At 42.6% G+C, this 24,134-nt stretch overlaps 3 protein-coding genes across 7 annotated transcripts in view; all 3 read left to right on the forward strand.

Moving 5' to 3' along the window:
- Positions 1–10,117, forward strand: part of TTC21B (tetratricopeptide repeat domain 21B) — a 103,428-nt gene extending 93,311 nt beyond the window's left edge. For both annotated transcript variants that reach the window (XM_030579480.1, XM_030579482.1), the window contains 2 exons: positions 7,209–7,276; positions 9,581–10,117. In XM_030579480.1, coding sequence (XP_030435340.1) covers positions 7,209–7,276; positions 9,581–9,658 — 146 coding nt within the window. In that variant the 3' untranslated portion in view covers positions 9,659–10,117. The remainder of the gene's footprint in view (positions 1–7,208; positions 7,277–9,580) is intronic.
- Positions 1–24,134, forward strand: part of LOC115659409 (sodium channel protein type 3 subunit alpha) — a 964,414-nt gene that overhangs the window by 440,590 nt on the left and 499,690 nt on the right. The window lies entirely within an intron of this gene.
- GALNT3 (polypeptide N-acetylgalactosaminyltransferase 3) overlaps positions 19,125–24,134 on the forward strand; it is a 44,768-nt gene continuing 39,758 nt past the window's right edge. For all 3 annotated transcript variants that reach the window (XR_004002540.1, XM_030579483.1, XM_030579484.1), the window contains exon 1: positions 19,125–19,207. The gene's annotated coding sequence lies outside the window, so the exon portion shown is untranslated. The remainder of the gene's footprint in view (positions 19,208–24,134) is intronic.

Below are 24,134 nucleotides of genomic sequence, written 5' to 3' on the forward strand. Positions count from 1 at the left end.
AAGGACCTATTACTTGACCAGAAACAGCTTGGACAAACAGGTCACAGTTTCCCTTCAGGTGAAGAGCTCTCTAGACTGGTAGAAGAATCAACTCAGTGTCTGTCTGGGTGTTTGCCATCTCCAACAATAACTGTGACAACTGACGCATCATTTAGCGTGGGTAGCATCCTCAGTATTGTCACAATGCACAGCAGATGATCATCTCAGGAAACTCTCTCTCTCTCTATCAACTTGTGGGAACTCAGAGCAGTCAGGAACATCTGCATTCAGTTCCTACCCCTCACCAGGGGGTGAATCAGGGTCATGACAGTGTTGCTTCCATGTTCTGTATCAACAAACAGAGACATGCAAGATCCTCCTCCCTATGCACTGAAGCTATAAAGTTGTGGAACTGCATTATAGCCCATCAAAATCAGATCTCAGCCATTTACCTTCTTACCAGCAAGCACTTCTCCCAGGACTCCGAATGGGAATTGGAGACTCAGATTCTTCACAGGATATTTGAAAAATGGGGACTTCCAGAGGTGGAGCTATTTGCAACATTCAGCAATAAGTGTCCCCTGTTCTGCTCAAGAGGAGGCCTAGGTTGCCACTCTTTGGAACATGCCTTTCTGCTTCCCTGGACAAAGGTAGTCTTCTGTGCATTCCCACCAACATTGCTAATACTAAGAGTGATGAACTAGATCAGACAGGACAAAGATAGTTAGTTAGTTATTCTTATAGTACCGACTTGGCTGAGACATCTTTGGTAACTTTACTTGCTTCATCTGCGTGTCCAACTGGCTTTCAAGCTTCCTACCATCCCTCATTTACTGTCCCAAGATGCAGGTTTTGTGCTTCACTCCAATCTAGGAGTCCTCCATCTCCAAGCATGACTCTTAGATGATTCACAGGATTAGAATCTACCTACTCAACAGGAGTATGATGGATATTACTAAACATGAGCAGGAAGTCAACTCAGATTACTTCAGACTGGTATCACTGTGTTGTACCTGAATACTCTTTGCTTTCAGCTATCTTGGTTTACCTGCTGGACCTGAAGACATTAAGGTAATCAGTTAGCTCTGTTAAGGTTCATCTGGCCAAGAGATCAGCATTTCATTCCCCAATAGAAAGATTTTTCATATTTGCTTACCCTATGTCCTCAAGCTTTATTAAGGGTTTTGGGAACCACTATCTCCAGGTTAAAGATCCTGTTCCTACTTGGGGTCTCAAACCTAGTACTTAAATACTTCATCAGATTTCCATTTGAACCTCTGGCAACCTGCTCCTTGCTTCACTTACCTGTGAAGATGGCCTTTCTAGTAGCTATCAAGTTGGCCTGCAGGGTGGTGAAATTGTAGCTTGGATGGCAAACCCCCACCCATGTCCTTTCCCATTTACAGTGTTCTTATAGATTTATAGATTCTAGGACTGGAAGGGACCTCGAGAGGTCATAGAGTCCAGTCCCCTGCCCTCATAGCAGGACCAAATACTGTCTAGACCATCCCTGATAGACATTTATCTAACCCAGCGGTCCCCAACCTTTTCGTCTGGCGGGCGTTGAATTTTGGAGGCATTTCAGCGGATGCTCGACCGCTGGCCAGGAAGCGGGAGCATTTAGATGCCCCTGCGGGCACCATGGCAGGGACCACTGATCTAACCTATTCTTAAATATCTCCAGGGATGGAGATTCCACAACCTCGGTAGGGAATTTATTCCAGTGTTTTAACCACTCTGATCGTTAAGAACTTTTTCCTAATGTCCAACCTAAACCTCCCTTGCTGCAGTTTAAGCCTATTGCTTCTTGTTCTATCCTTAGAGGCTAAGATGAACAAGTTTTCTCCCTCCTCCTTATGAGATACCTTTTTAGATACCTGAAAACTGCTATCATGTCCCCTCTGTCTTCTCTTTTCCAAACTAAACAAACCTAATTCTTTCAGCCTTCCTTCATAGGTCTTGTTCTCTAGATCTTTAATTATTCTTGTTGCTCTTCTATGGACCCTCTCCAGTTTCTCCATATCTTTCTTGAAATGCGATACCCAGAACTGGACACAATACTCCAATTGAGGCCTAACCAGCGCAGAGTAGAGCAGAAGAATGACTTCTCGTGTCTTGCTCACAACACACCTGTTAATGCATCCCAGAATCTTTTTTTTTTTTTTTTTTGCAACAGCATCACACTGACTCATATTCAGCTTGTGGTCCACTATAACCCCTAGGTCCCTTTCCATCGTACTCCTTCCTAGACTGTCTCTTCCCATGCTGTATGTGTGAAACTGATTGTTCCTTCCTAAGTGGAGCACTTTGCATTTGTCTTAATTAAACTTCATCCTGTTTACCTCAGACCATTTCTCCAATTTGTACAGATCATTTTGAATTATGACCCTATCCTCCAAAGCAGTTGCAATCCCTCCCAGTTCGGTATCATCTGCAAACTTAATAAGCATACTTTCTATGCCAATATCTAAGTCATTGATGAAGATATTGAACAGAGCCAGTCCCAAAACAGACCCCTGTGGAACCCCACGTGTTATACCTTTCCAGCAGGATTGGGAACCATTTATAACTACTTTCTGAGAACAGTTATCCAGCCAGTTATGCACCCACCTTATAGTAGCCCCATCTAAGTTGTATTTGCCTAGTTTATTGATAAGAATATCATGCGAGACCATATCAAATGCTTTACTAAAGTCTAGGTATACCACATCCACCGCTTCTCCCTTATCCACAAGATTTGTTATCCTATCAAAGAAAGCTATCAGATTAGTTGACATGATTTGTTCTTTACAAATCCTTGCTGGCAATTCTCTATCACCTTACTGCCTTCCAGGTGTTTGCAGATGATTTCCTTAATTATTTGCTCCATTATCTTCCCTGGCACAGAAGTTAAACTAACTGGTCTGTAGTTTCCTGGGTTGTCTTTATTTCCCTTTTTATAGATGGGCACTATATTTTCCCTTTTCCAGTCTTCTGGAATCTCTCCTATCTCCCATGATTTTCCAAAGATAATAGCTAGAGGCTCAGATACCTCCTCTGTTAGCTCCTTGAGTATTCCAGGATGTATTTCATCAGGCTGTGGTGACTGGTGCAGGCATCTAACTTTTCTAAGTGATTTTTAACTTGTTCATTTTTTTATTTTCTCTTCTAAACCTACCCCCTTCCCATTAGCATTCACTATGTTAGGCATTCCTTCAGACTTCTCGATGAAGACCAAAACAAAGAACTCATTAAGCATCTCTGCCATTTCCAAGTTTCCTGTTACTGTTTCTCCCTCCTCATTGAGCATTGGGCCTACCCCGTCCTTGGTCTTCCTCTTGCTTCTAATGTATTGATAAAAAGTCTTCTTCTTTCCCTTTATTCCTCTAGCTAGTTTGAGCTCATTTTATGCCTTTGCCTTTCTAATCTTGCCCCTGCATTCCTGTGGTGTTTGCCTATATTCCTCCTTTTGTAATTTGTCCTAGTTTCCATTTTTTATGAGACTTTTTTTTTTTTATTTTTTAGATCATGCAAGATCTCGTGGTTAAGCCAAGGTGGTCTTTTGCCACATTTTCTGTCTTTCCTACCCAGCAGAATAGCTTGCTTCTGGGCCCTTAATAGTGTCCCTTTGAAAAACCGTCAACTCTCCTCAGTTGTTTTTCCCCTCAGTCTTGGTGGCCTGTAGTAGACGCCTAGCATGACATCACCCTTGTTTTTTACTCTTTTTAGCCTAACCCAGAAATTCTCAACACTTCCCTGTCCTATGTCCATCTCCACCTCAGTCCACGTGTGTACATTTTTAATATATAAGGCAAAAACACCTCCCTTTTTCTCCTGTCTATCCTTCCTGAGCAAGCTGTACCCATCCATACCAACATTCCAATCATGTATTATCCCACCAAGTTTCGGTGATGCCAACAATGTCATAGTTGTATTTATTTATTAGCTCTTCCAATTCTGCCTGCTTATTACCCATACTTCTTACATTTGTATATAGGCATCTAAGACACTGATTTGATCTTGCCTCCCAGTTTTGCCCTGACCCTCCTTTCTCTCCACCATTATAGCCCATGCTCCCTCCTATTTCCGACCCATCTCCCAGGTTTCCATGTTCTCCACTTACCTGTGGGCTTTGCTAACCTGTCCCCGTCAAACCTAGTTTAAAGCACTCCTCACTAGGTTAGCCAGTCTGTGTCCAAATAAGGTCTTGCCCTTCCTCGAAAGGTGAACACCATCTCTGCCTAGCAGTCCTTCCTGGAATAGCATCCTGTGGTCGAGGAAGCCAAAGCCCTCCCTGGTGATACCATCTTCACAGCCAGGCATTCACCTCCATGATGCAACTGTCTCTGCCCAGGCATATTGCCTGTTCTTCAAGGACAAGTTCTCTTTGTGGCCTCACCCTAAATTCTTACCTAAAATGCTGTCAGATTTTCACCTTAACCAGTGCATTTATTTACCTATATTTTTCACAAAACCAAGTAAATCTCAGCGTGAGACCTTCTTTAATATATTAGGTGTTACATGGTTTTATCTAGATAGGAGCAAACAGTTTAGGAAATCACCCAGACGGTCTTCATAGCAGAGAGATCCATGGGTTCCCTGATCTCTACACAGAGACTTTCAAGGAGGATCTCTGGGTGTGTTACATGCTATGCAGCTGGTGCTCCCCCTTCCCCTTCCAAAAAGAGTAATAGCACACACTGCCAGGTTGTAGGCAACTTCCGCAACTTTATTCAAGAACATTCTGGTGTCTGATGTATGCAGAGCTGTACATGGGCCTCTGTGCATACTATCACTAAACACTATGTCTTGATCTTCACTGTCAGATCTGATGCTGAGTTTGATAATTCTGTACTATTTTCGGTCCTGGACTCAATTCTGAAATTCCCTCCTTCCTGTGGGGATACTGCTCAGGAATCACCTCAAGTAGTGCAACCATAGGGACACTATTAGAAGAAGTTACTCACCCTGTGCAGTAGGCTGTAGTTTTCTTTGAGATGTGTGTTTCTGCACAAGGTGAGTAATCTTTTCTTCTAGTGGACTTCTCACAAGCTTCGATTTTGGAACCCATTATGGTTCACTGTTTCTATTTGCAACTTGCATATGGCCTATAAATATAGTATTACTTTTGAATATACATTATGCTACTTATTATGTATGAATTAGTGGCTCAGCTTTGTGACTTTGTTCTTACAATTTAATGTTGATCAGATATTTTTTGCATATAATTTTTAAACTATGTAAATTAAAAATTCTTATCTCCAACTCAGAATTGGTAGCCGATTAAATACTGTTCAGGATATTTTTAAAGTTTCACTTAAGACAGTCAGTGAATCCAACTATTGGAATGTGTGTTAGGTCTCCTATTTTTTTTTATTAAATAAAACCTACCTCAACACTCATAGGATGGTGGTTTCCCAAAATCAGTTCCCAATTTTGGACTGTGTTGATGGCATCTCAAAAAAAATAAACACCGTTTACAATGCACCCTCTTACAGGCTTCTCTTGTACTTGTCTTTTTTTTTTTAAATGATGTGGAATGATAGTTTTCTATGCAACCTAGAATACCATTGTTTTCATAATGTGTGGCTGTACCTTTATAATCAATAAATTGCTGCATCATTTTTCTGTAGGTGCAGTTCCTGAATCTCCTTATGTCTCAGGTTCAAATATTTTTAAGTGAACTGTATATTAGAGAGGAACTACAGTTTCTGTAAAAGAACTACATTTATCAACTTAAAACACAATAATCTACAGATTTAGGCAAGTTATCTCCAAGGGTCGCCCAAGCAGCTGGCGTCAGGTGGCCCAAGGGACAGCCACACTTGCCGCTGCTCGAGTAGCCCCACAGCCAGCCGCACTGGCCTCTGCTGGGGGGTGGCCAGAGCAGCCGCTGCTCAGCGCCGCCCGGATGGCCGGAGCAGCCTCCCAGCAGCGGCTCCCTGAGATGCACAGCCCCCCCCCCCCGCCCCCCACTCCCCTAAGGTTTAGTCATAGGTATTTTTAGTAAGTCATGGACAGGTAACGGGGCCATTAATTTTTGTTTATTGCTCATGACCTGTCCATGACTTTCATTAAAAATACCCATGACTAAATCATAGCCTTACACATTAGTCATCTTATTGCCCATTTGCTTATGTAGGATAACTTTATAGAAAACGTTCTGAAATCTAGATTTTCTTATGGCTCTTGGAAATTACTCATCATAGACTTTATTTCTGGGCTCTGACCTCTTCCCCAAACTGAGATATTTGGGCTGTGCCTCTTTTTTCCTGCAAATATCAGATTAGTCCCCATGTCATTACGGATCTTGGCTATTCCCTGTGTGCTTTTACTAGCTTCTCTGCCTGCAGAGATACAAACAGAATAGCATTTCAGCTTGCCTGTCTTATCCAATGCAGGCCAGACTTTTAAGCTTTCTTCGAGGCAGCAGCATGTAGAATATTCCTCATGTTGTTGTTTGTTTTTCTTAGGGGACAAGAATTTTCAGATATCTATATCCCCAGCAAGGCAAACTCATCAAGCTCCTTTCTGTTGGCTTTATACTCCCCCATCATGTTATAGCTGACAAAATGGGGCAGGTAAAAGACAAAGTGATGCTTCATCTCTGAAGAAACGTTCTCAAGAGCCATAGAACTACTTTTCAGTTCTGTTGGTAGAGAATTTGAGGTGAGTACAGAAGAGAGGTGGCCAAATCCTGGTGCCTCAGAGACAAATGTTAACTGCCTCTGATATTTGCTACAAGGGGCACAGTCCAAATATGTTGATTGAGGGAGAAGTGAGTTCCACCAAGAACATAATCAGCTAAACAAGTTTTCCATTCTTGTTCTTGTATCTTTTTATTTAGTTTTGTGTCCTCACCTAATATAACTAAACTGTCAAAAGAGTGATTTCTATCAAAATAGTGATTCATAGCCCAGTGTGAGAAGCCATATCATCCTTCATGACAACTTAAATTAATATGGGTTACCACTATAGATTCTTTAGAATGTAAATCTTCTTTCCTGTTTGTAAATATAGCTGGTGATAAGTTATTTAATTTTAAAACGCCTTCAGAACTCATTTTAGAGCTCTACCTAACTTGTCTGTTTCACAGGGGTGTTTTGGAGACAACTTAGCAAACAGTTATTCCAACATTTTTTTTCTTTTAAGTAAATTTGACCATTGGAATATTTTCAACTTGAATGTGATGGTTTATTCTTTATTTAATTTTAAGCATAATATGTCATGGGTATTTGCACTGCTTACAGGATACAAGCTGGCATTTAATTACTTGAAAGGAAAGAGATACGTAGAAGCAATTGATATTTGTCATAAGGTAGGCCTTTAATTTATATTTTAACTGTTTGCACTACTATAACTTCCTTTTAAGTACTGAGTTATTTCTGTATTTTTCAGATTCAGGAATTACAAATTATGTAGCATTTGGCTTTGGAAATTGTTTAATTTCATAAATTTGATAGATGTTCAGGCTACTTGGTTTAGTTCAGCCTGTTTTATCCTAAATTCCTCAGATCATCAAGGAATAACTGAGAAAGTAGCTGTCTTCAGTGTTCCCTTTAATTTTTTCCACCCGTGTGTGGAATGAATTTTGTTATGTGCACCAACATGGAGATGATGTTTGACCCACATCACCTTCATATTGATGTACATGACAAAATTCATAGGGTGAGGGGTTTGGAGTGTGGGAGGGGGGCCCATGGCTGGAGCAGAGGGTTGGAGTGCAGGGTGGGGTGAGGACTTTGACTGGGGGTGCGGGTTCAGGGCTGAGGCAGAGAGTTAGGGTGTGGGGAGTTGAGGACTCTGGCTGGGGGTGCGGGTTCTAGGGTGGGGCCAGGGTGATGGGTTTCAGGTGCAGGCTGCCCTGGCCGGGCTGAGGCTGGGTTGGGTCCGAGGGAGGGGCGCCTCACCCACAGCAGGGGCAGGCTGGGTTGGGGCCTGGGGTGGGGTGCCTCTCTCCCAGCCACGAGAGGTCCAGGCCAGGCTGAGTTGGGGCTGGGGCACCTTTTCCCCAGCCGCAGCAGGTCCAGGCTGGGTTGGGGCCACAGGAGCGCCGTCTCTTCACCAGCCATAGCAGGCCCAGGCCAGGCTAGGTTGGGGCACATCTCCCCCAGCAGTAGCAGGTACAGGGCTTGGCTAGGGTGGGGCCAGGAGAGGGGCACCTCTTCCCTGGTTGCGACAGGTCTGTGGCTGGGCTGGGTTGTGTCCAGGGTTGGGGGAGAGTAATCTCTCCCTGCCGCAGGCCTGAGTGCCTGCATGGCGCTTAATGGACTGCTGCGCAATTGCACAGCTTAGAGGGAACTTAGGCTGTCTCCCATGGTATATCAGAGCCAAGCAAAAGTATCCTCCTCCATCCTGTGGTTGCAACTTGGTAAACCATATAGAAGTGTAACTTAAGTTAATGAAATTTGAGAGCAGAATTCCGGTGTTAATGTCACATGAAAGACTAGTAGAAGAGTAACTTTTCAGTAGTGTCTCTGTAAAATAAATTTTATATGACCACAATAACCTTTTGAAATTTGGTGTAAATTAATATTTAACAACAGTTCTGTTTAACTGTTCCAGTATATTGTGGCTGACTCAAACATTCTCAATCTGAAGGGTGAAAGGGATGAGGTTGAAAGTTATGAGGAAAAAAATGTATATTTGAATATTACGTAGATCACCTGTTATTAATGATGTTTATAATGGTCATGCCTAAGCATCAATCAAGAATGGGGCCTTATTGTGCTAGGCACTGAACAGATTAGCAGACAGTTCATGCCCCAAGGGGTTAAACTGTTAAGAGACACACAGGACTGAGGAAAGGAATATAGCAGAGAAGCCAAGTGAACAATGTCTGCAAAGCTCTTGCTAAAGCCATGTTTTTTGTTTATATGGGAGGAGGTTAATTAGGGAGGGATGAGCTAAATGGAAAGAAAAGTGAAGGGAGGGGATAGTAAAAGCAAGGATGTGAGGGGGACAGTGCAGTGGAGAAGAGGGAAAGGGGCTGGTGTGGAGTGAAGCTGAGATGAAGTGTGTGTGAGAGCAGCAGGATGGGCTAGATGCCCTAAGAACAATCCTGTCCAACACCCTAGGTATATATATACTTGAGTGGCTACCCTGTACTGCCACAGCCATGCTTCTATTTTTAGCATGTTGGCTCGATCAGAGCCAGCACAGCTATGTTTTCTCAAACTGGAAATTACACCTTCCAGCTCCAGAGCAGACCTATCCTATTGGAAGGCAGAGAGGGAAGGGGTTGGAGCAAACAGCCAATCAGCACAGAGCAAAGAAAGTCCAGTCAAAACTAGGAAGTTCTCTGAATGTCTGATGGTCCCTGTTTGGCTGCTTCTGCAGGTGCTCCTAATGGCTGGAATCACTGGCTAGTTTCTCCCTGCAATTTCTCCCCAAGTCCACGTGGTGGGTGGAAAGGACAAGATTGTCTTTATGATACAGCTGTTTGACATTTGTACATCTGCTGTGATGTATTTATAAGCAAAATCATCAAACTGTTACCAATTTATTAGAAGGCTTAAAATGAAGCTCAAAATGATGACGGAAATAACTGATGAGAGTACTTGTTCGTTTTAGGCTGCTTTATAACTGGTTTTAAACTGTGTGTATTGTTTGCCTTTAACAGGTCCTAAAAGCACACCCAAACTACCCAAAGATCAGAAAGGAGATACTTGACAAGGCCCGTTCATCTTTAAGGACTTGAACCTTATTTGTATGGATCGCTGAATTTTTATCCAATTTTGGAAATTATGTATTGGATATTACAATGAAGAAATGGCCATTCAGTATGTAAATATTATAAATACTGTACACATCATTTAGATCTCGTATATAGTTACCCTTCAAGGAATGGAGAGATTCTTTCTTCAGAGCTGTGGATTTACCTTTTCTCCAGTAGAGCAGGATTTGACAAACTAAAAAAGAAATAGTGTGTACAGGGCCATCCCTAGCTACTCTGGGGCCCTATGTAACCCTCCCGCGGGGGTGGGGAGCCCAGGCCTCCGTGGGGGAGTGGGGAGAGCAGACTTGGGGGGCAGAAGGGAACCACACCCCAGCACTCACCGGCGGTGTGGGTAGGGCCAGGTCGCTGCACTTCCCGCCACCGATGAGTGCAGGCCCAGCCCTTCTGCAGTCCTCAGTGGTGGGAAGAGGTGGGGTGGGGGCAGAGCAGGGGATGGGAAGAGGCGGGGCTGGGGTGGGGGGCCTGGGGAAGAGGTGGGGCAGGGGCTAGAGCAGCATGCAGCTGCGCAGGGCACCAGGAAATTTGGTGCCTGAACTTTCCTGGTGCCCTACCCAGCTGCGTACTTTGCGTATGGGTAAGGATGGCCCTGTGTGTGTATGAATTACCATTTTGTACTAGACAGGAAACTGACATGTGATTTCCATTGCTCTCTTCTAGAAGGTACTAACTTTAAACTGTATACAAATAACCAGTCTTGCAGTCCTGTTCCACAATAGAAAGAAATACTACTTTGCTGTGTGAAGAAGAGACATCTGAAAATACAAATAGCTACAGTGAAGGCCACATGGGTTTATGTAGTACTGATTGAGTGCACTTCTCACAAACAGATTCACCTACAACTAGAATATTCATCGGTCTTCTGCTAGTGATAATTTACTAACTATCAAAAAGTTTCAGATATAATTTGAAAATGTTTTTGGAAGATAAGACATGTATCCCAAACTATACACTGTAAATAACTTATATTTTAAAAAAATCAGAATGTTTAAAATAAAATAGACTAACCCTCTCTACTTCCTGAGCATATAGCAATCTCTGATCAGAGAAAAGGCAGGGAAGAAATGGAACAAGAACAAGGTGTTTCCTGTCTTAAGTGCTGTCATTTGCGGCACAGCATTTTAAACTCAGTGTAATTTGTCGTCCTCCTCTGGAGGTCACTGGTTTTGTTCATCACTAAAGACAACAACCTGTCCTTAATTCTCCTTTAATGATTACTTACGATTTCTCAGTTCCAGCAAATTGACTTAATTAACTATCTCAATGTAAGCTTTATTTATACTGTTGCTACAGAGATATTTGTAAATGAGGTTTTATTTTTACATTCACTTTTAACTGAGCTATGTGGGTAAAGTGGGAAAGCAGTAGATTTATGTTTTTAATATGGTTTTAAATGAAAATGACCTAATTGAGATTTAGCATTTAGTAACAGATTAATTTTTTTGTAATATTTGGTAAAGCTATTTAAATAATTGATTTTTAAAAGGCTAGGAAAATCAGTATTCCCAGTTGTGAGAAATATTCGTAACATTCTGAAGTATTTCATTTTAAAATACTTCTGGTTTTGAATGTCCATCCATTGATGTAGTAAGTATATCCATGTATAACTAATAGTTATGCGTGTATAACAAATTATGGTTTGTCTCATTTAATCTATAAAATGTTTTGCAGAGAGAGAGTTTTGGGTATAGCAATCAAAGATTTTGTACTCAGTACACAAGATACTGGCTGTCCTATAAGAACAGTTTCATCCCACAAATGGGGAAGATTGACTAATGAGTGGGTTCTGAATGCTTTTCTCTTGACTAGTATAATATCTTACTCTACAGAAGTTGTTGCACTACAGCATTATGTCTTCAAATAGCACATTGTGTTTATCTTTCTCAAAAAAGTTATTTTGGCAAGAAAAGAGAACTTTTCAAAACAGTAATTAACTTCCTAAAATAGCTAATTTCAGTTTCCTGAAGTAATTCTGGCTGCTTATGTTGACATTTTGTAAGGTCCGTAAAAAGACATGACACTTTAAAATGTCTGTTAAGGATGTGTAGCCTACATAAAGGAAACAACTTAAAAATCATATCTGACATAGCTACCAGTAATTGGGTACAATATCCAGATTGACTTTTTTTAAACTAACAGGGACCATATCAAGGCATTTTGCAGTAAAATCTGTGGGTGAGGGACGGAACACAAGAAATTGAAATGTTAACTTTGCGTAGTTTCCTCTGACAGTTCTTGTTGAAGGGACTGTTTGGGAGGGCTGCAGAGGAAGGGAAGTATGCAGCTTCTAAATCCTGTAGATCATGGGTGAAGAAAAGCTGCTGTCTTGTGGAGGAATTGGCCCCTGATGTCATTTGTGAATGATTATTTTGCCCAGCTGGAACAATATTGACTGCCACACAAATCTTGTATCTGCTGTGCTCTGAGATGTGTTTTATGGTGCAGTATTCTGCTCCTGGCCTTGTCTTCACTAGCAAAAGTGAGATCTGTAATTCACTAATGCAGCTCTACTGGTGGTAGCAGCGGTTAAAGATGTTGTATTAAGTAGAACTCGGACATTGTTACTAGTGTGTTGTCTAACAGTAGGGTTAGATGACATGGTAAAGGCTTATAAGCAGGCCTGCACACTCTACAGCTTCCACTGTTGGTACCACGATCAGAACTGCACCAGAGGGCACTAAAGAATCACAGGTCCTATTTTTGGTAGTGTAGACGCAGCCCCTGACTCACTGAAGGGGAGCCACAGATTCACCCGCTTTCTCACACCCAACCCAGTTCTGCCAGCCTCGGCCTGCCTCCATTTGTATTAATGGGAGCTGGATCAACACTTGGTTTTTAAGTCAAAAGTGAAAACTGAATGGTTTATTTCATGATGCTAATTAGAAGATGTCGGTCTATTCAAAAGAGGCACAAGTAGTTCTGTTTCTGTATCCATTTAATCTTTGTATATAGCGTTGTTGTAACCATGCTGGTCCAAGGATATTAGAAATACAAGATGGGTAAGGTAATATATTTCAGTTGCCCAGCTTCTGGTGAGAGAAAGACAAGCTTTCAAGCTTACATAGAGCTTGAAATATGTGTTAACTACTTATGCTAAACAATCTATTCCACCTTATATTTTGTTGTGACACTGCATACATTTCCAAGACCTGAATAGTTCTGTGTAAACTCAAAAGCTTGTCTCTCCCACCAACAGAAGTTGGTCCACTAAAAGATATTACCTCACTCATCTTGTCCATTTAATCTTGGCTGTCTCATTAGAAAGAACAGACTATGGGGAGGGAATAAGGAAGGTTTGATCATGGACATTTTGTGATGTGTAAACACTAGTTGCTAGGAACTGAACTGAGACCACAAGGTCACTCAACTACCATCTGATTGTTATAATTTCCTGTCTTTACCAAACAGGGCTGTATTCATATTGGCAACCCTGGTAAAAGGCTTTCAATTTTCCATTAAGAATCCCTGAGCCTTCCAGTCCCTAATGTCTGGTCTTGTTAAGGATGAAATCTTTTTAGGACGGAAGCGGGGGAAGAAACCTTTAAATCCAAAGATGAAAAAATATGCTGTGATTATAGACAGTGTGTCTTAAGTGTTGCTTAAATGTACTTTTCTCAGATGAATTAAATGTTTTCTCATTGGTCCTTATGAACCACTTCAAACTCTTATCATTTTGTATTCTTTACGTTCTCTCTCAAACTGCTTTTTTTTTTAAACTGCTGAATGACCTTGTTTCATTTCTGTTTAGTCTGGTTAATTGGAAATGCTGATTCCTGATCTTCTGTTTTTTATTTTAGTAGTTATTTCTTTTGTAGCCTTTTTCCAAGCCACCTTCCTAATGGTTTTGAATAGAAGAGGCTCCTGGGATTGAGGGAAGTCAGCTATGTTAATTTCAAAGAGCTCCAATTTTCAGTATGATGTTTCCTAGCAACCCAGCTTCCACTCTTGCCTTTGGTGAACAAGGGATGGGAGTGAGTGTGTTTTCTATTGATTCATTCACTCGAGATCTAAGTGTGCTGTGGCTATAGCAACACAAACCAGAGGTGTTTTCTCTCTTCTCCCCCCTTCCCCCCCCCCACCCTTTTGGTTTAGGATCCCTGAAGTATTTTCTAGGAGGACATCCATAGGGTAGCTTTTCTGACTGTAAGCAGAACAGGCTCTGGTAGACTGCTTTTCTATCTCTGTTTTGAGCACTATGCCAATACCATAAGAATTATCTTAGAGGTAAAACAGCAATAATTTCACTAGCTAAAATAAGCAGACTAATCGATCTAATACTGAATAATTTTAAAATAAGAGTACATGTGTACACTGGCCAGTGGTCAGCATAGATTAGTATGAATCATGGTTAGCATGTGGCTCAGTGTGATTAAGCCCAGATCCAGATTGCATACACAGTGGAACCAGGATTTTATGCTCTAAGCATGTACCAGAATATTAAGCATCAAACATTAAGATGTTCAATTAAGAAAACTTTACACTTAAAAATAAAGTATTTTACTCATCAGTAGTAACAATCCATTATCACTGCAGCATGTGGGATTCCTTAAATGTATAAAGTTGCTCAGATGCATAAAAGTTTCAGAATCAGGCCTTCATCCAGGTGATGTTTACACCTGGTCTGTGCTCACCAGGGAAATTGTAGAAACTTTCACAGGCACCATTCTGGGAACAGTGCCTTTTAAAACTGGTTTTGGATAATATGGTTCCTTGTATTGTAAACAAATCCTGAATGCTGTCATTTTTATAAAGACAGTACTGCCCAGGCCTCATGTGAAAAGATCTGGATAAATATAACATGAGAGACCCATAAAAATTTGGGTTTTGTTAGAGTAGTTCTACACTGAACATTTTGCATATTCTGGTAAAAGACAACTTCATATTCTGGTTATTGAATATTCTGAATCAAGTGTGATAGCATCCAAAAACTGGATATCTTGGAATGATCTGCAAGAAATGGTAAATGGCAAACTAATTACATTTATAGATGGTACTAAATCAAAAGGTGCTCCAAATATCAGCAGGGACAAAAAATTACCAAGTCAGATGTTAAAAATATGGGTGAGATATGAAATTAAATCTGGAAAATACAAACCAATAAATCTAGGGAAAAATAATTGTAAACACAGATATTCAGTTAGAGATTCTTGGAAAATGATAATGCCAAAAAGTAGCTACAGTGATAATGGGCAGAAATTGGATAGGAGCTTGCAATTTGATGTGGTAGCAAAGAAAGCAAAAGCTATTCTGAGCTGTCTGCAAAGGCATTATGTCATGGACTCGGGAACTGATTTCTCTGTACAGCACTGGTGAGACTGCATATAGAATACTGATACAGTTCTGGGAAATTCAATACCAGAAAGATTCTTAATTCCTTCCCATTTTGTTAAATGCTAAATAAATAAAAATAAAGGCCTGGAGGGTCTGCCCTGGGCAGGGGGGGGGGGATAAATCTGTATGGCTTTACTAACTGATGATCAATGGGAAATATAAAATATTGTTTATAAGTAACTGAAAGATACACACATCATGGAAGAGATGTGTATCTTTCTTTAGAGAAAGCCTGAGGCATGTAACTAGGAATGCTGTGATGAAACTGAGTAGAACAAATTTTGAGTGACTTCTATTAAAATATAAAATATACAGTATATTAGTCATTTCAAATTCAAAAGGGTACAGTAGGGATCAATTTATGCTAGTATGGGATGGACAATAGGACTTAGATCTTCTCTCTCTAAGCTTACTGGGGGGGGGGGGTGTTCCTACATTTTGGTGAAAAGAATTTTTTTCTGTTTTTTTCCTGAGAGAGGAGAGTCAGGACACTAGCTTAAGACTAAAACATTCCTCTTCAAGTTGGCAGAGGTTCAAAAACCAATGTTCCTTCTTTAGTGCTTTCTTCGTCTACTTGTGATGGTGTGCTGCATCCTTCTGGGTTTTGACTATTTGCTTTACAAATTCTTTGCTTGGCTGGTCAAGTGAAATTTTAGTGGCCCCAAACTGCTGTGCATTTTCTGGTATTTATGCTATATGCTCTAAGATTTGCAGTAACCTATGGAATTGAAGCATCAGGAAATGACTTTTTTTTTTTTTCTGTGTAACAATGCTGCCTCTAGAACAACACAGTATTTTGTTCACTATTGACTTAAGAAAATTTTATTAGTAATGTACACTAGTACTTTAAATAGAAAGCATGTACTTCTGGTTGTATTTAACCTATTGTATGGCAAAGAGTGCAAGATAGTAAGAACAACCCCTAGAACTTTAAATAATTGTCATAGATTAGAAGCTAGTGAGGAAGAGTTCTGGAGGAAGAGGATGCCTGATGCTCTAGTCTTGTTGATATTAGGAGCACCATTTCAAGATGTGCAGTGGTGCAGAAACCAAACCTCCCAAATAAGGGTTGAGGTGATGCTCCTAGCCTCTGCAGGAATTGAAATATCACCATCCATCTGTCCCTGCTGTATTTCACTCGTGACCAGATGTTCTCATTCCAGACCTCGATTCCCTCTTTTCTGTCAACCACGTTAATGAAACTCCCTTCTTCCACTGCCCCTAAAAAACACAGCCCTGAAGCTCTGTTCCTGCAGTGCTTATAAACACCCCATGAACAGACCTTTACCTGCTACCTCTATTCAGTTCTCTAAACATTTAACCCTTATCTGAAAAAGTTATAGCCCTAGCTAGTACTTTGGATCTTTTTTTTTTCTATTACTTATAGGACTTTTAGAATGGGCTATGGGTTAAAAAACTATTTAGATAAAGCAGTGTAACTCACCTGCCATGTTGTTGTGTTCCTCCTAGTGCAATTATTTCACATCCTGAAAAAGGTCTTTTATGGCCAGCTTCTTCTTTCTTCATCTTGCAGTGAAATCATAAACTCATTTTGTAACAGAGTCTGCCTATAGAAATTATTTTTACAATTGAACCACTTTTATTTCACTGCAGAAATAACTATGAAGAGAAAATGGGTTTGCCCCTGCTCAGCCTTTTGTTTAAACATACATAATGCTAGTCTTGATAATTAGCAAACTAGCAAAAAATTGAGAAATGAGTGAATGCAGTCCTCCTCTGAAAATTGACACCTTTTTAGGCTGTGCACACATTACCAATTTTTGCCATATTTGAACATGGTTGAATAGAATGGGGTTAGATGACATGATGCTGGCTACACTTTAGACTGCGTTCACTAGGAGAAAGTTTTTTTTTTTTTTTTAACATTTGGTGGAATTTTACTGTAGAGAAGGCAAGTTTTTTGTACTTTTAACATCTGTTACATGGTGGAGATAAAGCCTAGGAGGTAGACTAGAATTTACTTGGATGAACTCATACAAGAACACCTTGTATTTATAATCTGGAAGTGGCCTCAGTAGTCAGCACAGATTACCATGAATCATGGTAAGCAAGTGGCTGAATGTGATTAAGCCCAGCTCCAGTTTGCATACACAGTGGAACCAGGAATCCTAGGTGCTTGCTTTACTGATAAACTTAGTTGTGTTTAATTCCGGTTACCACTGCAGTCAGTATAAAAACAGGAGAATGAGCTGGATTCCATTTTGGCTAGGCAAAACAAGTTATCTTAATTCTAATAGCAGAATACTTATCAGCGAGCCAGAAAAAAAAGACAGCTTAACTTTGAGATTGTTTAATTTAAAAAAAAATTATAAAGAACATGTGATCTGGAAGTTTGAGAGACACAAACATAGGACATTACCTTGTCATTTTTCCGCACAGTCACTTTTCAGAACAGAGTCACACCACAAATTTGGTTCTGTGTATGATTTTTATTATATGTAAAGTTGAAAGTTTTCTGCATTATGTGACACAGTGTTTGAGAGGAGATTTTTATACTGCCATTATAAAAGGAAGGAACTCACTGCAATCCTATCTTTCAGAGCTTTTTAAATGTTTTTTTCCCCAGTAATGCATGCTGGGTGTACCTGGTCAACCCACTCTTACATACAGCACTTATCCTTTTGGAGGAAAACCAGAGCATCCTGCTGCTCAATTTTTAAATGTCAGCTCTGAAACACTGCAAAAAAAAACCCCACACATCTACACATTGGAAATTAAAAGTGGGGAAAGGGGTAGAAAATTACAGTTTTCCTAAAAGTTACTCACTCCATGCAACTATTTATAGAAGACAAGGGCAAAAGAAAGTTAAGGGAAACATTACCAAATGTGCTAAGTTCTGTGGGGTACAAGGTTTAAACTTGAAGATTTGTACAGTTTTGATATTTCTTGTTTTACAAGTATGCAAACAATATGAGTATAATAAAATTGTAGTACTTGTGGAATCTTTATTATAGTAAGCTTATTCTAATATATAAATCTAACTTCAAGTGTGTTTGCTGTCTTTTGTCTGGACCCTCATTAGAACAAGACAGACAAGGCACAGTTCATTCCTTCAACTCTATTTGTACAGAACTAAAAACATTCTTAATATGGATTCTTAATGTCAGCTCATGAGTCATAATCTGTGATGATTGTATTTTTATAATGAATTAAAGCAAAGAACTGCAGAATCTACTGTGCCATGCAATTGATGAATGATAGGGCAAGCTAAAAAAAAACTAAAAATGTATTAAAAGACAGTAATTCTTATGGTGCTGTTACAATAGTGTACTGTTAGAGCTGGTGAGAGACCTGCCCTATGCCAGCTGTGGCCTCTAGTGGGTAGGTGCTGTAGGAACACTGAGTGGCAGTCCCTACCCTAATGTTTATATTCTGTAAAGTAATCCTGAAGAATTAAACGAGTTTTAAATAGCAAAAATTTGGTAAAACCAAGAAAAATTGAGGCCTGGGGAATGTTTGAACTGTTTATGTAGCATTGCTTTGTCAGGTGTAATTTATCAGGGGTTTGTAAATCTGACAAAGGGTGGGGGGTAGTGGGAGGGATGATCATGGCTTTGGAGGAGTGTGTCAAAGCAAAAGTGAAAATGTGTAACTCTACCCCACTACAGAGGGGGTCGATGGCTACTTCTATCAAATAAAATAAATGTTCCTGCATAGCAGAAGAGGGAAAGTGTAAGTGGCACAACTGAAACTGTGAGTCTTGGCCATGGAAGTGGGAAGCTTGTTTCTCATCTTAAATGGACTGGTAGACTAATGAGCATTTCATGTGGAAGTGAGCGCTTTCTAGGGCTAATTCTGCTACCCCCAGGCGAGGCCCAAGCCCGGGGCCGGGGGAGGGGAAACCAGGTGCGCATTTCAAGCCAACAGCGCCTGCCGGCTGCTATTGGCGCCCAGGAGGAGTCCCTGTCAGCAGCAGATGCTGAGCAGCCCAAGAGCGCCGGGGGCCGGTGAGTCTCGCGGGTGGCTGGGACACGCGAGCTTCGCTCAGGCTCCCTGCTCCGCGCACCTGGGCGACCAGGTAAAGCTGGGGTGGGGCGGCGCGCAGGCGCAGTGCAGGCCCCAGCCCCTGGCGCTCACCTGGACGCAGCAGCGGCTCCGCTGGCTGGAGAGGCGCTGTGAGGCGAGCCCGGCCGCCCGTTCCGCATCTTCCCGCCACACGAGGTGAGCTGCCCCCTTCGCTGGGGGCGTCGGACGCCGACCCCCTGGGCCGGGGAGGGGGGAACTATTTGGGGCGCGGTGCGAGGCCCTCAGGGCCGGTAGCTGGGGCGCCTCGTCCCTTAGGAGCCCTGTTGAGGCGGCCGCCACTGCTCCACCATCCCGGCCCCGTGTGGGTGCGGCCGGTTCCCGGGCCGCGGTCCCCGCTTGCGTGCTGGCAGGGCCTAGTCCTATCCCCTCAGGGCGGGGTAGCGGCCGCAGCTCCCCGGTAACTGTCCCGTACGGGGCGGGCAAAGCGCTCCCAGGCCAAACGCGAGCGTCGTGGGTATCTCCTCCCGCCCGGGGACGGACCCCCGCGAGTCTGCGAAAGGCTGCAGCGCAGCCCCGCTCTGCGTCTAGCGGCCGGGTGTGTCTGCCCGCCCCCGGGGGGGCGCAAAGCCCAGCAATGGCTGAAGGCTGCTTGGAAAGCAGAAGCGAGCTGCTGCTGTGGCGAAGGGCAAACAAGTCTCCAGGAAACGCCGGCTGTTATCCGGGCCCTTCTCAAACAAACCTGTTGACTGAAGGAGGCGTATTCTGTTTGGGTTGGCCAGACCCAGTTGAGGTGCTGTCTGCAACTTGGTTGCTCCTAAATGTAACGCTGCCTCTGGCTAATCTAAGTGGCTAGTCAGAGTCTAGTGCCCTGGGGAAACCAGTGGCACCAAATCAGATACATGGTGGGGAGGGGGATGTAAATTCTCGTCCCTGTCCATCCACGTGAGTTGTTTTGGTCCCGACCCCTCGTAGGACCCTGTGTCTGGCTCCGCTAGGGAGGTTCCCTCTTTCTTATCCACACAATGCATGAGCCAGTGCTGCCAGGAGTTGAGTTCTTGGCAGACTTCCCCGTGCTCTGCTGTACAGGAACAGGTTCCCTGTGCACCAAGTTGCAGTGCTCCTCCATCTGGCAGCAGTGATGTGACCCTATGCACCAGGTTACATTGCCACTCCCTGAAATTTGGCCTGGCCATTCCATCTCTCTGGAGGGACAACCAGATCAGATTTCAGTACTGGGTCTCTCTGACAGAAGCCATATTGATTTAGTATGGCAGCACTGCTTAAAAGTGGTCAGATCATGACCTTTCTAGCTCCCTGATCTATGTATTGGAAGTAGAAGTGGGTGGAGTCTCTGTTTTATGCAGTGTTGTTTATTTACAAGGAATATACAAAGTCCTGCTTCTGTGAATTCAGGAGGAACAAAGAACAAAATAACTAGTTTCTTACAGGGCTGAATTGCTGCCGAAGACCCAGCACTTCAGTGTTGGGTCCCGGGGTGGAAGGATCCACCACTACCAAATTGCCGCTGAAGACCTGTAGTCTAAGAAGCTCCGGGGCTCCCAGAGCAAGTGAAGGACCCTGCTCCAGGGGCCCCGAAGAACTCTTTTGGAGGCCCCTGCAGGGCCCGGGGCGTGGGGCAAATTGCCCCACTTGCCCCCCCTCTCCCCCGGGCGGCCCTGGATTCTTAGCTTACAGCATCAAGCCTCTTTAGCCAACATTAGACCCAGAGAACTTGCTATCTAGCTTTTTCTAGGATCACTGTGCTCAGAAGCTAATGCTTGACTTTCTTGCCTTTTTCCTCTGCCTCTTTGTTCTTGTCTGTTCTCAGTTTCTCTCTCTTCTGCTAATTTTCTCACTCTCACTTCTCTCACACGCACACATGCACTCACACTTACCCAAAACAATATTCAGCAAAGCCCCTTCTCCAAAACTTCTGGATGGGTTATATAAGAATATCCATACTGGGTCAGACCCATGGTCCATCTTATCTTCCGAAAGCGGCCAGTGTTAGATGCTTCAGAGCTGGACTACACTGAAAATTTACATCAGCACAGCTTCGTCTCTCACAACTGTGGAAATTCCACACCACTGAGAGATGCCGAACTAACCCCGGTCGACCTATCTACAGTCTTTCAGGGAGGTAGATAAAAGCTTGGTCTATACTACAAAATTAAGTTGGCTTAACTCCGGTCAGCATAGGTAGTGAACCGCTGCTGTGGCACAGCTGTGCTGCTATAGCATTAAGTATAGCTATAACTTAACTATGGTGAAGGGAGAACTTCTGTCACTATAGTGAATGTCTACACTGAAGCAGTGCTGCAGCGGTGCCACTAGCAATTTGAGTGTAGACATAAACTCAGAAGAAATGAACAGAGCGGGACATTTACATGATCCTTTTGCCACAGGTAGGTTAATTTATCCTTACAGTTGTGTTAATTGACATGCATCCAACTTGATCCATAAAAAGGCTTTACTCAGCTCTTAATAGTAACAACACTTTGTCTTTATAACAAGATAGTGTTCAGTGCATCATTTAATCAGCTCCCTCTCACTATGTTTATATAATTCACATCTGATTTATTTTTTTTAAAACCTGTTATTGAATTATGTTTCCCCTCTCTGAAGCCTCATTTATACTCTTAAGATACTGGACAAAGCAGTTGCATGATTTATCAAGTTTTCTCTTAAGTCTTGGATAGGTGGTTTATAAAAATTGTAGTTATGAGAGAAACTTACAAGTCCACACAATTGAAATTCCCAGGCAACGAAGTTTTGTTGTAAACATTTTGTATGACTTTAATCAAAATCATTACATGTTTTTACAAATATTTGAATAAAATGAAAAAGATTGTTTTAACATACCTGTGGTATCGAACACGTCAAACCCACAGTATAGGGGTTTAAAGTAATCTACCTGGCTCCTAATATATTTATGGTGTCTTGCACAGTAGTCTTCTGACACAAAATGACAGCATTTGTTCCACCTTTTAGTTTTAATGTTACCTATATTACTTTAAAGCATTGCATCAGTTAGAAAATAATTTACTTAAAAATATCTTTTGGATTATGTCTGGGTACTTTAGGCGAAATGTATAACTGATTTATTGAGTTATCTAGGGTTGTGCAACCTCCCTAACTGCCATGGCACCTGTCACCGTGTTGTCTTTGGTGCCTATCCTTTAGTGGGTCCAGTGAAGGCCCAAACAGTCATACTAAGGTGGGGGAGGTACAGGACTGGATGAAACACAATTATTTAAATATGTGGTTGAGATTTGGTATCTGTTGTTTAGTTCCAGGATTAAAAAAAAAATCTCTCAATGCTAACATCATAGTTAAGGCTGCAAGTCTGTCACAGAAGTCATGGATTCTGTGACTTTCTGGGACCTCCATGATTGCTGATGCGACCGGCCCAGGGGCCGCTCGAGCTGGTCAGGCAGCCCCGGGGCCGGCCACACCGACCGCTGCTAGGGCAGTCTTGGGCCACTGCGGGTCTCCCCCCCCACAGCATTAGCAGGAGTTTGGGAGTGGGAGGGGGCTGGGGATTGGGGTAGGGATAGAGTGAGGGCTTGGGGCAGCGCTTACCTCAGAAGGCTTCCCAGAAGCAGCAACATGTCCCTCCATCCATCCCTAGGGCTCCTAGGCAGAGGCGTGGCCAGCCAGGCAGCTCTGCACACTGCCTTCAACTGCAGGCACCACTCCCACAGCTCCCATTAACTGTGGTTCTCAGCCAATGGGAGCTGCGTAGCAGGCGCTCAGGGTGGGGGCAACACATGAAGCCCCCATGGCCCTGCCCCCATCTAGGGGCTGCAGAAACATGCCGGCCGCTTCCAGGAGCCAGGCAGGGAGCCCAGGCAAAATGTATCCTTGTTCTGGACTTCCTTCTCTCCTGTACTTCCATGCATTGTGGCTGGAAGTGGGAAAGTAATGGCATTATTCATTTTGTGCTGCTTCAGTTGAATTCTTTGAGGTTCTGACCATCTTGAGAGTTTAGTGTGCTCAGCGGTCTGCATTTTACAAAATCAAACCCTTACTGATTCTGTACTACTTCGAGTGCTTGCTCATGTCAATTCCATTCTAGGTGTGTGCATGCCCACATGGATGCACAGTTGTTGGAGACTTTTGCCTTGGTGGTATCCTTAGGTTCGGATGTGGCGCTCCCTTGTTCGCCCGTCTGGTTCATTCTTATTGCATGGGATGGTTGGTTGGAGCACCTTGTCTTGCATCACAAGAGCGTTAGCGGTTCTTAGAGTCCATTGTTCTGTCTCCTTTGTATTTTGTTGATAGTTAATGAGCTAGACCATTAAGTTAAGTGCAAGATGAATTAATGGATTTTTAAACATGCAGAGCTGTGAATACATGTGTATCACAATATTGACAAAAGGGTGGGTCTTCTGTATTAAAACTGTCTTTTGAGTATGAACTATTAGTTGCACTAATTGCACTTCATCATCTCCTGATGAAGCGGTGCCCTGCCCCTCCCAAACGAGCAGTGCCCTCTTTCCGCCCAGCAAATTCAAGGAGCACCAAGCCCTGCTCAAAAGAGTGGCTGCCACCCTGAATTTGGAGGTCAAGAAGCTAGCAGTGGAACTTGACAGCCTCATTAATGTCATACCCTCATCCACCCTGTCCCAGGTCGTATTGCCCATCCACACAAGGGTCCTAAAAATTGCTAAGTCTTTGTGGCAGACCTCCTCTTCCATTCTGCATACCTCCAAGAAGGCAGAAAAGTAGTACTATGCCATAGAATATCAGGGTTGGAAGGGATCTCAGTAGGTCATCTAGTCCAACCCTCTGCTCAAAGCAGGACCTATCCCCAGATTTTTTACCCCACTTCTCTAAGTGGCCCCCTCAAGGATTGAGCTCACAACCCTGGGTTTAGCAGGCCAATGCTCAAACCACTGAGCTATCCCTCCCCTCAAAATAAAAGTGTAGGTCCTCTGCTTAGTGGGGATTGGGAACTAATATACCTATCTCATAGAACTGGAAGGGACCTTGCACTGTAGAAAAACAAGAGTATTTTTCAATTCACCTAATACAAGTACTGTAGTGTAATCTTTTGAGCGTGAAAATTGAATTTACAAATGTAGAATTATGTACAAAAATACCTGCATTCAAAAATAAA

The sequence above is a fragment of the Gopherus evgoodei genome, chromosome 11 (genome assembly GCF_007399415.2).
Source record: "Gopherus evgoodei ecotype Sinaloan lineage chromosome 11, rGopEvg1_v1.p, whole genome shotgun sequence".
Classification (NCBI taxonomy): domain Eukaryota; kingdom Metazoa; phylum Chordata; order Testudines; family Testudinidae; genus Gopherus; species Gopherus evgoodei.